This window comes from Mustela putorius, unplaced genomic scaffold (genome assembly GCF_011764305.1).
Source record: "Mustela putorius furo isolate JIRA1106 unplaced genomic scaffold, ASM1176430v1.1 tig00000127_pilon_pilon_pilon, whole genome shotgun sequence".
Lineage (NCBI taxonomy): Eukaryota > Metazoa > Chordata > Mammalia > Carnivora > Mustelidae > Mustela > Mustela putorius.
The window spans coordinates 12,126,909-12,138,336 of NW_025421288.1; the positions used below are offsets into that span (position 1 = coordinate 12,126,909).

The window sequence follows — 11,428 nt, forward strand, 5'->3', positions numbered from 1 at the left end:
AGAGAGAGGGAGAAAGAGAACACAAGCAGGGAGAGTGGCAGAGGGAGAAGCAGACTCCTCGCTGAGCAGGGAGGCTGATACAGGGCTCCATCCCAGAACCCTGGGATCGTGACCTGAGCTGAAACGCCGACGCTTAACTGATTGAGCCACCCGGGTGCCCAGGCATCTCCTGTGTTCTTACAGAGCACCTAACATAAGTCCTCTTACCTTGAGGCCTGCGATCTCCAGCTGATCTGGACGTGTCTTTCCTGAGGGATCATCCCACTCTTCCTAAGAGTTTAATCACCCTCTGGCCTTGTTCTCCGTCAAAGCCAAGGGGCAGGTGGGCATGACCCACCTGTTGTGTAAATCTAGGATCTCCTCGTGGTGGTACTTGGTATTCCTTAGCTTCCTCTAAATTCACATTCAAGGCCAGCTCAAAAAACAAACAGGAAAATCCTGGGAACACACACGGAAAATAGAAACTGTTTCTGTTTGGTTTTCTCTTTTTTCTCTGCTTCGCTTACAAGTCATGTTGGGCTGGCTGCTGGCTGGCTGTATCACCCAAGTCATGCGTCTGGTCCGTAGCTAGGGACCACTGCCTGGTTTGTTTCGTGGGCCAGGGGCTAGAGGGCTCCGGATTCTCTCACAAGGAGTTAGACATACAGTTCAAAGTCACTTCAAAGGCAAAGAGGCAGATCAAGCCATTTGAAAGCAAAAATTTATTGTGTTTCCTTTCAGAGTTCTGTGAATTTACTAGAAAGGAAGGAAGGAAGGAAGGAAAGAAAGAAAGAAAAAGAGAGAAAGGATCAAAGTTTACAGAACGCTCAGTTCAAGCTAAGAAGGCAAAAGGCGAGAGCTTGTGGCCACGGGGTACTCCCCCAGCAGATGCACAGTAACATCTGAAACTCCCCCAGATTTGTTTCCTGCTTTCAGAGAGGCAACGTTCCTTTACTCGCCATCTCTCACCCTATGCTTGGGTCACTAGTCAAATGACTACAATGTGACAGAGGTATTTTGGGCTTGGTTTGGTTTTATTTGCTCCACTTCTATAAAATGAGATTTCCAGTTCATTTCTGAAAAAATAACTTGGTCAATAAATTCATTTTATTCTGCTTCTATTTTTACACCCAAAGACTCATTAAAAGAAAAGAAAAAAAAAAAAGATCCTCAGTTTTATAGGCTCAAGCCCATCAGGTTTGTGCTGTATGAGTTTTGTTTGGAGTGTTTGCTCATCCCAAGATCACAAAGATATTGTCCAATGTCACAGTATCCCGGCCTGATAGTTTTATGATCCAGAAAAGTGTTGCAACAAGGTAGTTCAATGACTCTAGAGGCCAATGTCACTGGAATTCATCTTGTTCTTACTAGCGCTGGGATTTTGGAGGGCCAGGACGAGGGTGAAAAATTTAAGGGGCCATCAAAAGACCAAGCAAAATCAATAATACTTTAATGCACTACTTTTAAAAATAAAATTTAAGGCAAATATACACGATGAGCAAAATATCAACATTTAACTTTATTTATGATTATTTTAAAAAGCTTTTATTTATGTATTTATCTTAGAGGGGCACCTGGATGGTTCAGCTGGTTAAATGTCTGACTCTTGGGTTTGGCTCAGGTCGTGATCTCAGGTCTTTGGACTGAGCCCTTGGGGTCTGCTTGAGATTCTCTTTCTCCCTCTGCCTCTTCTCCTCTCTCAAATAAATACATAAATAAATCTTTATCTATTTATCTGAGAGAGAGAGAGACAGTGCCTGGGGGGCTGGAGCAGAGGGAGAGAGAGAAACTTAAGCAGACTCCATGCTGGGTGTGGAGCCCAATGAGGGGTTCAATCTCACCACCTTGAGACTATGACCCTATCTGAAACCAAGACTCAGAGGCTTAACTGATTGAGCCACTCAGGTGCCCCCAAATATCAAAATTTTAAGTAAAGACATGATTTGAGTTTGCATGACTTGCCTCACTCATCTCACCCTCGTCCAGCCTTGAGCAAGTTATGCAAACGCTCTGTGCCTCAGTTTCCTCATTGTCAGGTGGAGGTAATAATAGTATTTCCTTCATTGCATTAGTTTAGGATTAAATGAGTTCATGCATATTAAGGAGCATAGCACAGGGCCTGCCATATATAAACACTCAATCCATATTAGGTATTACAATTTAAATTAAGATCCTTAACCCTATGGACACTGTCTCTGGATATGGTACAAGAAGGATCCGTATTTATTTTAGGGTGAAGCAGTTAACCCAAATCACAGACCAATCAGTTCTTCCTCTTTCTAAATGGTGGTGCCACTTTCATCATATGTCAAGTATATGGTTGTTGACATACGTATCTATTTTAAGCTCTCTTTTGAGTCCTTTGGTCCGCTTGACTAATTCTCCGTATCACATACTTTTTATTATTATGGTCTGCAGTGTGGTTTAAAATAGAACAAGCCACCCTCCTCACCGCCACCCTCCGCCTTCCAGTCACTTTTTTCAAACTTGACCTAGGTTTGCATGCACCTTTATTCTTTTGTAGAAATATTACAAAAATTTTTTTCTATGTTCTTCAGAAAACATCTTAATTTTCACTGGGATTTCAATTATACTTCTAGATTAATTTCAGGAGAAGTCAGTTTCAAATGTTAGGCTTTTCAATTCATTAAAATGGTATGTCACTCAAGTTATTCGTGTCTTCATTTGTGTCCTGAAAATATTTTCTCTCCAACAAGTTCCAGGCTATGTTTTTACTTCCTAAATACTTCCTGAGTTTTATTTCTCTTGTGAATGGTATCTTATTTTCTATTGCACCTTTTTATTGGGTTATTGATAGTATGAAGAGTATTATTAATTTTTCATAGCTTTATTTTATATACCTGTAATACTTCAGAATTCTCTAATTTGTTAAAATAGTCTGCCCATAGATCTATTGAATTTTCTATGTAGATGTAATTACTCTCACAATTTATTTTTCTTGGTTTATTGCTTTGGCCAGGACTTCTAATACTATGCTAAATAGCATTGTTGGTAGAGAGTGCTAGTTGTCTTGTTCCTGATGTTGAAGGGAATCTGAAACTTACTCCATCATACTTAATCACATATGGCTTTTTATCAATCTGACAAGGTTCCTTTTTTCCTAACTGTAAGTTTTTGTTTTTGTTTTTAATATTTATTTATTTTTAGAGAGAGAGTGAGCGAGCGAGAGCAGGGGGAGGGGCAGAGGAAGAGAATCGCAAGAAAAGTCTCCACCACATAGGGAGTTGGAAGCAGGGCTCAGTCTCACTAGCCTGAGGTCTTGACCTGAGCCGTAATCAAGGGTCAGATGCTAAACCGACTGAGCCACCCAGGCACCCCACCTAACCGTAGTTTTTATCATAAATACTCATAAAACTTCATCAAATGCTTTTCCTGAACATTTTGAGAGAACCACATGATTTTTCTCCTTTAGTTCATTGATGTGATGAATGATTGATGATGTGATGAATGATTCTTATGTTACTGGAATGAACTGTACTTGATCTTGATGGTTTTTTGTTTCGTTTTGTTTTGTTGTAAGAAAGTTTTAGGGTGCCCGGGTGGCTCAGTCAGCATCTGTCTTTGGCTCAGGTCATGATCTCAGGATCCTGTCCTGGGATGGAGTCCTGGTGTCAGGCACCCTGCTCCATACGAAGTTGGCTTCTCCCTCTCCCTCTGTTCTTCCCCCCTGCTTGTGCTCTCTCTCTCTGTCTCTTTCTCAAATAAATAAATATAAAATCTTTTTTAAAAGTTTGATTTTTAATTGTCAGAAAATACACAAAAAATGTACTATCTTAAACATTTTTAAGTGCACAGTTCAGTCGTGTTAAGTATATTCACACTGTTATACAACCAATCTCTAGGACTTTTTCATATTGTGAAACTGAAATTCTGTACTCATTAAACAACAAATCTTCATTTGCCTCTCCCCCACCAACCGCCATTCAACTTTGCCTCTATGAATTTAACTGTTCTAGGCACCTCATATAAATGGAATTATATAATACTTGTTTTTTTTGTGAGTGACATTCACTTAGCATATTGACACATTTTTGTGCATACTAGTGGTTTCAATTATCTTAATATTTCATTTAGTATTTTCTATATCTATGCGAATCAGTAAAACAGGCTTATGCCTTTCTTGTCTTACAGTATACTTATCTGGTTTGGGAATCGAGATTAAGCTAGCCTCAAAATATATCGGTCAGCTTTTCCTCTTTTTCCATTTTCTGGAACAATTCGTATAAGACACAGGCTTCAAAATTGCTTCAAAATTTGGCAAACCTTAGCCGCAAACTTCCTGTGTTGGTATAAAGCAAAAGCAAAAACCAGACAAAGCACATTTCCCTCTCACCTTGGAGGTCCCACCTCTCTCAGGGGATTTCTTGTAGGCAATGAACCAGTGTGAATGTCTGAAGCACTTAGCACCGGTCAGAGGGGAGTTAGGAGGGTAGGATGAAGACATGACACAGGCTTCAAGACATTCCCCTTCCTGGAGTGGAGAGTCCTTTAAATAGGGGGAAGAGGGACACCTGGGTGGCTCAGATAGTTGGGCATCTGCCTTGGGCTCAGGTCATGATATCCAGGTCCTGGGATGGAAGTCATGCAGAACCCCATGCCAAGCCCCATGTCTCCTGGCTCCTGGTGGTGTCTGCTTCTCCCTCTCCTTCTGCCTCTCCCTCTCTCAAATGAATCTATAAAAAAATCTTTTAAAAAAGTAATAACTGGGAAAAGGCTCCTATCGCTATTGTTCACAGATAGTTTCCAGAAGCCAAGAAAAAGCTCGTTTTAGTCGCCAAAGTACCTCACTTTTATCAGTCTTGTATTTCCTAACATTTATTATGCACCTACTGTGTGCCTGACACTGTGGTTTCAGGGGACGACTCGCGCACTCCTGACCCCCACGAAGGGAGCTTACTGTACTCACAGGAATAGGGAAACCCTCCTTCCCCTCTTTCTTACTCCTGGTTTTATGTTTTATTTATCGCGTATTTATTTATTTATTTTCCAAGAGAAAAATCCAGGACCCAAGTGTCACTATTGTGCTAGATATGCAAAAAGAAAACTAAAGGCCCAAAAGGGATACACAACAATAGCAGCTTTAGGGAGCAGTGTTAAGAAGGGGGTCCCCCGCATTCTCCGAGCCCTGCAACGCCGTTACCGTACTACAGCTTTAAGCGGGTTGGGTGGGGGAACACAACCACGTGGGAAGGCCAGTCCAAATCCATTCAAGGACCGGACGGCTAGGGAAGCCCCGCCCGGCCCCGCCCAGCCCCGCCCGGCCCCGCCCGGCAGACCCTGGCCCCGCCTCTCCGATAGGCCTCCCGGGAACTCCCAGGTCAGACCCGCCCCTGGTCACACCCGCGCGCTCTGCCGCTGCGCAGACAACCAATCACAGGTCACCTCTACGTTTCGTCCCTTTTTGGCGTCTGCCCTCAGCCAAAATGGCGCCATCTCGGAAGTTGCCGAAGCGCTAGAAGTTGCCGAAGCAGGTCCGGAAGCTGCCGAAGGAGTCCGGAAGTTACCGAAAGAGAGCAGCGGGGAAGAAGGATGGCGGATATCATCGCAAGACTCCGGGAGGACGGGATCCAAAAGCGTGTGATACAGGAGGGCCGAGGAGAGCTCCCCGACTTTCAGGATGGAACCAAGGTTCGTACGTAGCCCCCCTCTCCTCAACCCTTCTGCGGCGCGGTGCGCATGCGAGGCGGGAGGAGGCCTTAGGCGAGAGGTTGCGCATGCCCAGATAGCAGCGGTCGGTGACTCTACTGCTCACATGCTGAGCTCGACGCTGGTTGGTCTGAATATAAGTAGGGGGTGAATTTAGCTGTGTCTGCCTCGCCCCGTGGCTTGGCCGTGTGGCCGCATTGGTCCGGGAAGCCGTCAGTCATCCTCCGAAGGTTGAGGGGGTTTGGCTTCGGTGTTTGCACAGACCGGGCGCTGGAGGAGACCCAGAGCGGGAGACCTGGGACCTGGGAGGTCCTCCGGGACTGGGGAGGAGGCCCCGGGGCCTCTGGGTTGCAAGGTTCAAGTTCTTTTATACATGGGAGAGCCTTCTGAAAACACTTGGAGCGGCTCCCGTTGTTAGATGGGGAAGGTGAGGCCCCGGAGTGCGCAAACCCATTTCCAGAGGTCAGGTCTGCCAGACTGGAACTCCTTGGCAGGGGTTTGGACTGCGCTCGGTGATGTTGCTCAGGACAGATAGGGGCTGGGAAATCAAAGACCCCACCACCTTCCTCCTTTGTCTACCCAGGCCTCTCCAGCCCCCGCCTCCTACGTCTCCAGGCTTCCCTGTTTCTGCTCGTGCAGTTCCCTTCTCCTGGAGGGCCTTTTCCAGTTGCCACTTGTCTGTAGAGTCAGGAGCTTCCCAGGGGCAGCCCCTGGGCCCAGCAGAGCAGTCACACAGAACATGCATATTGAACGAATGACCCAAGATCCTGGCCTAGACTGGGACACCAAAAGCCAGAGCGGCTGTGAGTGAATGCATTGTCTTCGAGCTACCAAGGTCGGGCAGGTAAAGATCCTAGGCTGGCCCAGTGCGAGTGCCCTGAGAGCAGAGGGAAGCTGCATCGTTCTGGCCATCGGGATCTTTTCAGTGTGGAGAGAAGAAGTGTGGTTGTGTGCATGCCCCCAGGAGCTGGGGGTGGGGGTTTGATGGCCTTGAAGAAGGTCCTGGCAAAGGAGATCCTGGATGGAACAGACCGCATAAGGAGAGACATCATAAAGATAGTGAAGATAGGAGAACAGTGGCACCAAAAATGAGGGACCGGTAATGCCAAATAACAATCCCTAGCGTAGACTGAGGGCTCACAGTGTGCCCTGTGCTCAGTACCACACAGGCTTATTTCCTTTGATCCGCGCGATGCGGGAGATGCAGGATGGGTACTATGGGGGCCTCCACTGTACTGATTTGGAAACAGAGTTCAGGGGTGCGGCCTGGTGTGGTGGGCAAGAGCGTGGGCTTCTCTACCTATATCCTGCCAAGGGCTCAGTCTTCGGATCTCCTCTCTCTGCACTCACCCGCAGATGCTCTCCCCAGGCTCATCCCTAAAAAACCCTCCATGCCTGGACTACTCCCCCAGGTGTATTTCTGTCTGCACCTCTTTCTTAAACCTGATATCCAGCTCCCAACTCACCGCCACCCCTTGGATTTCTGGTTGGCTCTCAGACTTGACTTGCTGTGCCCAGTCCTTCCCCATCTCGGTGAAGGGCACCTTTGGCCTTCTGATTGCTCAGGCCAAATCCTTCCCAGTCTCCACGGCCCCTCTGTTCTCTCACGTCTTGGGAATGCACCCAGGATCTGACCATTTCACGCGATTGCGCCCATTGCTGTCCTGGTTCAGGCCTCTGTTGTCCCCCACAGGCCTACAGCTCTCACCTTCCTGCATCTGCCCTCACCCCCCTGGAACCTGTTCTCTCATCTTGGCAGCAGTGGAACCCAGGTCAGATCCTGTCCCTCCTGTGTGTGGAGCCACCCAGAGGAAAAACACGATGCCCTCACCGCAGCCTCCAGGCCCTGCGGGATCCGTCCCCTTGACTCCGGTGACCCCGCAGTGCCGGTTCACTCTGCTTCTGCCACACTGGCCTTGATGCCTCTTGAACACACCACACCACCCCCTGCTGTTCTCTTGGCCTAGAAGGCCCACACCAGTGTCCTAGCCCAGCCTCTGTCTGGCGTGCTGTCTCTCTTCCTGTCTTCAGATTGCTGCCTAAATGTTGCCTCCTCAGGGAGTGCCCACCTCCTGTGTATAATGTGGCCTGTCTTACTCGGCTGCATTTTGTTTTCTGATCCACAGCCCCTAGCTCCACTTCCACAGTGCCCTGTTTTGTTTTGGCTTCATCTCCTTCCTCTAGAAGTTCCACGTGAACTCTGTAGGCGTGGGGACTTTTGTCTTTGTTTACTGCTGTGTCTAGCACAGAGCTCAGGCTCATAATATGTGCTCAGTAAATATTTGTTGAAAGAACATTTGGTGCCGGAGTGCTTGGGAGCCCAGCCTGTCCTCCCCCTATCCGTGTGACTTGGGCCCCTCACTTCCCTCTCTGTGCCTTAGTTTCTGGCCCTGGGCAGTGGGGTAGAGGTCAGGTGGTGACCCTTGGGCAAGTCCTGCGGCCTGTGCTGTCTGCACGTTCGGAGCCAGGCTTGTTCTTGGGGCCTTGGTGAGAGCTTGTGCCCTTGTCTTATCCCACATGTGGCCTGCAGGCCACGTTCCACTACCGGACTCTGCACAGCGACAAGGAGGGCACCGTGCTGGACGACAGCCGGGTGCGTGGCAAGCCCATGGAGCTCATCATTGGTAAGAAGTTCAAGCTGCCTGTGTGGGAGACCATCGTGTGCACCATGCGTGAGGGGGAGATCGCCCAGTTCTGCTGTGATGTCAAGGTACCTGGCGTCCACCGCCTGTGGTGTCTGTCCTGCCGTTCCCTCTTCTCCATCCCAGGGCCTGTGCCCTAGCTAGGCTGCCACCAACTCCCTCCAGGGTGTCACACCAACAGGACCTTGGGGTCCTGGCCTCTTCTGCCTTCTCCTCTTCATGAGCCAGATGGCAGCCAGGGGACTGGTTCTCAAATGCAAATGACCGCACAACTGCATCTTTAATCCTCTCTGGACCCTAGTGACTGTCAGACTCTCACGTGGCCCTGCAGGTCTGACTCATACCAGTTTTCCCCTCCCACTCACCTCCCTGCTTTTCCTTTCCATTCCCTTTTTCTAATTCTTTTTTTAAAAAAATTAATTGTATTTATTTATTTGGCATAGATCTAGACAGCGAGAGAGGGAACACAAGCGGGGGAGTGGGAGAGGGAGAAGCAGGCTTCCCACCAAGCAGAGAGCCCGATGCGGGGTTCAATCCCAGGACCCTGGGATCATGACCTGAGTCGAAGGGAGACGCTTAACGACTGAGCCACCCAGATGCCCCCTTTCCATCCCCTTCTTGGCCAAGATCTTCCCTCATACTTCAGAGCGAATTCCTAGGGTTACAACCTCCAGGAAGTCCTCCCTGACTGCTGGTGGTTGGCTTGAAACCCTCCTCTGGTCCTCTAACCCCTCATGCCCTGTATGGCAAGATCTACCTGGGTCTCAGCTACTGCAGAGCAAGGACTGGACCTGTTTACCTTTAGCTCAAAACGCTTGGCACCAAGACTTAGGACATGTTTGCTGGTGAGACAGACGTTACTCTAGGAATCTGCCCCCATATAGACAGTAGAGGCCGTGAGCAGAGCTGCTTAGACCGGGGTGGGGGCAGTCTGGTTTCCACCATCTGAGCAGTTATTCCTAGTGGAAGGTCAAAGGCTATGTCCTCTATGCCTAGAGGTCTCTGCCAAGGGCTTTGAGTTGCTACCTTGGGGCGACCTGAGACAGGCCCCGAATGGGCTGGGCTGGGGCAGGAGAGAAGGAAGAGGCGCCGAGAACAGAATGTGGAGGGAGGGACCTCAGTGATGGTGAGAAGTCCCGCTTGTGGGCTACCGTCGGGGAGGAGGAGGAAGAGTCCACTGAGCTTGGAACGGCCGGGAAGCTGGCTTGACTGTGACAGGGCGTGTTCGTGTCGGCCATGGCAGGGGTGCTTGGTTGGGTGGCCAGCAAGTGTGGCAGGAGCTGCGGACTTCTCCAGAACAGAAGGCTGGGATGCCAGAGGATTCCTGAGGGAAAAGCCCTCCTGTGTGTTGACGGGACAGGGCCTGAGCCAGTTGCTGGCCCTCTCTGGGCTTCACTGTCCTTTCCCAGATGGTGATGGGGCCAGGGGGTGCGCCCTTTTGGACGTGGCAACCAGGCAACCCACTCGCCTTTCCGCAGCACGTGGTCCTGTACCCGCTGGTGGCCAAGAGTTTGCGCAACATCGCGGCAGGCAAGGACCCCCTGGAGGGCCAGCGACACTGCTGTGGCATCGCCCAGATGCACGAGCACAACTCCCTGGGCCACGCCGACCTGGACGCCCTGCAGCAGAACCCCCAGCCTCTCATCTTCGACATTGAGATGCTCAAGGTGAGAGGCTGTTGAGCCTGGGGGCCTCCCGGCAGGAACAGGCCCTACCTGCCTGCGCAGGGCTGTGGGCTCCGTGGACGGACTGCTGGGCAGGAAGGTCGGGACAGGCAGGTACAGGAAGGCGTGGCGGGACTCCGGCAGTCCCGGAGGGTCCTGCCTCTGGGGCTCCCCTGCCTCCAGAGGTCTCTGTGAGGGCGGGCTTTTTGCCACCGTGTTTATGGCTCTAGTCTGAGAAGCTGGCGTGGTGCTGGGCAGGTAGGAGGTGCCACGTAAACGTTTGTTGAGTGATCAGGGAATGAATGAGTGGTTCCGCTCCTGGTGTCCGGGGCCCAGAGGCTGAGAAGCTGAGGTGCCCCCTGACGAGGGGTCGCACTCTGGCAGGTGGAGAGTCCCGGCACGTACCAGCAGGACCCCTGGGCCATGACGGATGAGGAGAAGGCGAAGGCGGTGCCGCTCATCCACCAGGAGGGCAACAAGCTGTACCGGGAGGGCCACGTGAAGGAGGCCGCCGCCAAGTACTACGACGCCATCGCCTGCCTCAAGAACCTGCAGATGAAGGTGCGGCCCGGAGGCGGGAGTGGGGGGGCTGGCGGGGCGGGGGGGAGCCTAGGGACCCGGCCCTCAGCGGCTTCTGCCCTCTCCCTGCCCCTGTGTCCCCAGGAGCAGCCTGGATCCCCTGACTGGATCCAGCTGGACCAGCAGATCACCCCGCTGCTCCTCAACTACTGTCAGTGCAAGCTGGTGGCCCAGGAGTACTACGAGGTGCTGGACCACTGCTCGTCCATCCTCAACAAGTACGACGGTGAGCGCCGGTGCCAGCCCGAGCACACATCCTCCCCCCGGCCGGTGCTGTGGGCTCCGTGATGCCAGTGACGGAGGGATGGTGGTGTGGGGCTCGGGGTATGGTTGGCATCGTCAGGTTGGGAGGGGTCTGACCCGGGATGGGGGGGCCCCAGTGCCAGAAGTCAGGTCGGGCGGCTGGCTTGTCCCCCCCACCCCCCGCCCTCATGCCTTTGCATGCCTGCTGCCCGCCGGTACCCCCGCAGACAACGTCAAGGCCTACTTCAAGAGGGGCAAGGCACACGCGGCCGTGTGGAACGCCCAGGAGGCCCAGGCTGACTTTGCCAAGGTGCTGGAGCTGGACCCCGCCCTGGCGCCCATCGTGGGCCGGGAGCTGCGGGCCCTGGAGGCACGGATCCGGCAGAAGGACGAAGAGGACAAGGCTCGCTTCCGGGGCATTTTCTCCCACTGATAGGGCCTGGCCGGCCCTGCCTGGCCTGCCTGCCCCCCTGCTGCTGCCACTGACGCCCTGCCCCCGCTGCGTCCCGCTTCCCTGTGTATAAAGGCCGTATTTATCTCTTCCTGGACCTGCTGAGCTGATCCATTGGGGGAACCGGGCTGATCACCTTGCATTTCCTGGTACTCAGGTGGTTTGGGGAGGCAGAGGCTTAGGGTTCTGATCCAAGCTTCCCA

At 51.4% G+C, this 11,428-nt stretch overlaps 1 protein-coding gene across 2 annotated transcripts; it reads left to right on the forward strand.

Moving 5' to 3' along the window:
* The first annotated feature begins 5,387 nt into the window (after positions 1-5,387).
* On the forward strand, positions 5,388-11,322 carry LOC101675118 (aryl hydrocarbon receptor interacting protein). Of its 2 annotated transcripts, none has more exons than XM_013059962.2 (6): positions 5,388-5,628; positions 8,177-8,356; positions 9,767-9,955; positions 10,337-10,513; positions 10,616-10,749; positions 11,002-11,212. In XM_013059962.2, exons 1-6 carry the CDS (start codon positions 5,530-5,532, stop codon positions 11,072-11,074), a joined length of 852 nt encoding a protein of 283 aa, XP_012915416.1. In that variant the 5' UTR covers positions 5,388-5,529; the 3' UTR covers positions 11,075-11,212. The 2 variants fall into 2 exon arrangements, with proteins under 2 accessions (XP_012915416.1, XP_004759587.1); XM_004759530.3 differs by having other exon boundaries at positions 5,389-5,628; positions 10,616-10,757; positions 11,002-11,322.
* Positions 11,323-11,428: the final 106 nt, after the last annotated feature.

Excerpts from the sequence above, each read along its gene's own strand:
- LOC101675118 (XM_004759530.3), top strand. The coding sequence starts at position 5,530 with ATGGCGGATATCATCGCAAGACTCCGGGAGGACGGGATCCAAAAGCGT. Across the intron at positions 8,357-9,766 it reads AGTTCTGCTGTGATGTCAAG|CACGTGGTCCTGTACCCGCT; the intron begins GTACCTGGCGTC and ends GCCTTTCCGCAG. Across the intron at positions 9,956-10,336 it reads TCGACATTGAGATGCTCAAG|GTGGAGAGTCCCGGCACGTA; the intron begins GTGAGAGGCTGT and ends GCACTCTGGCAG.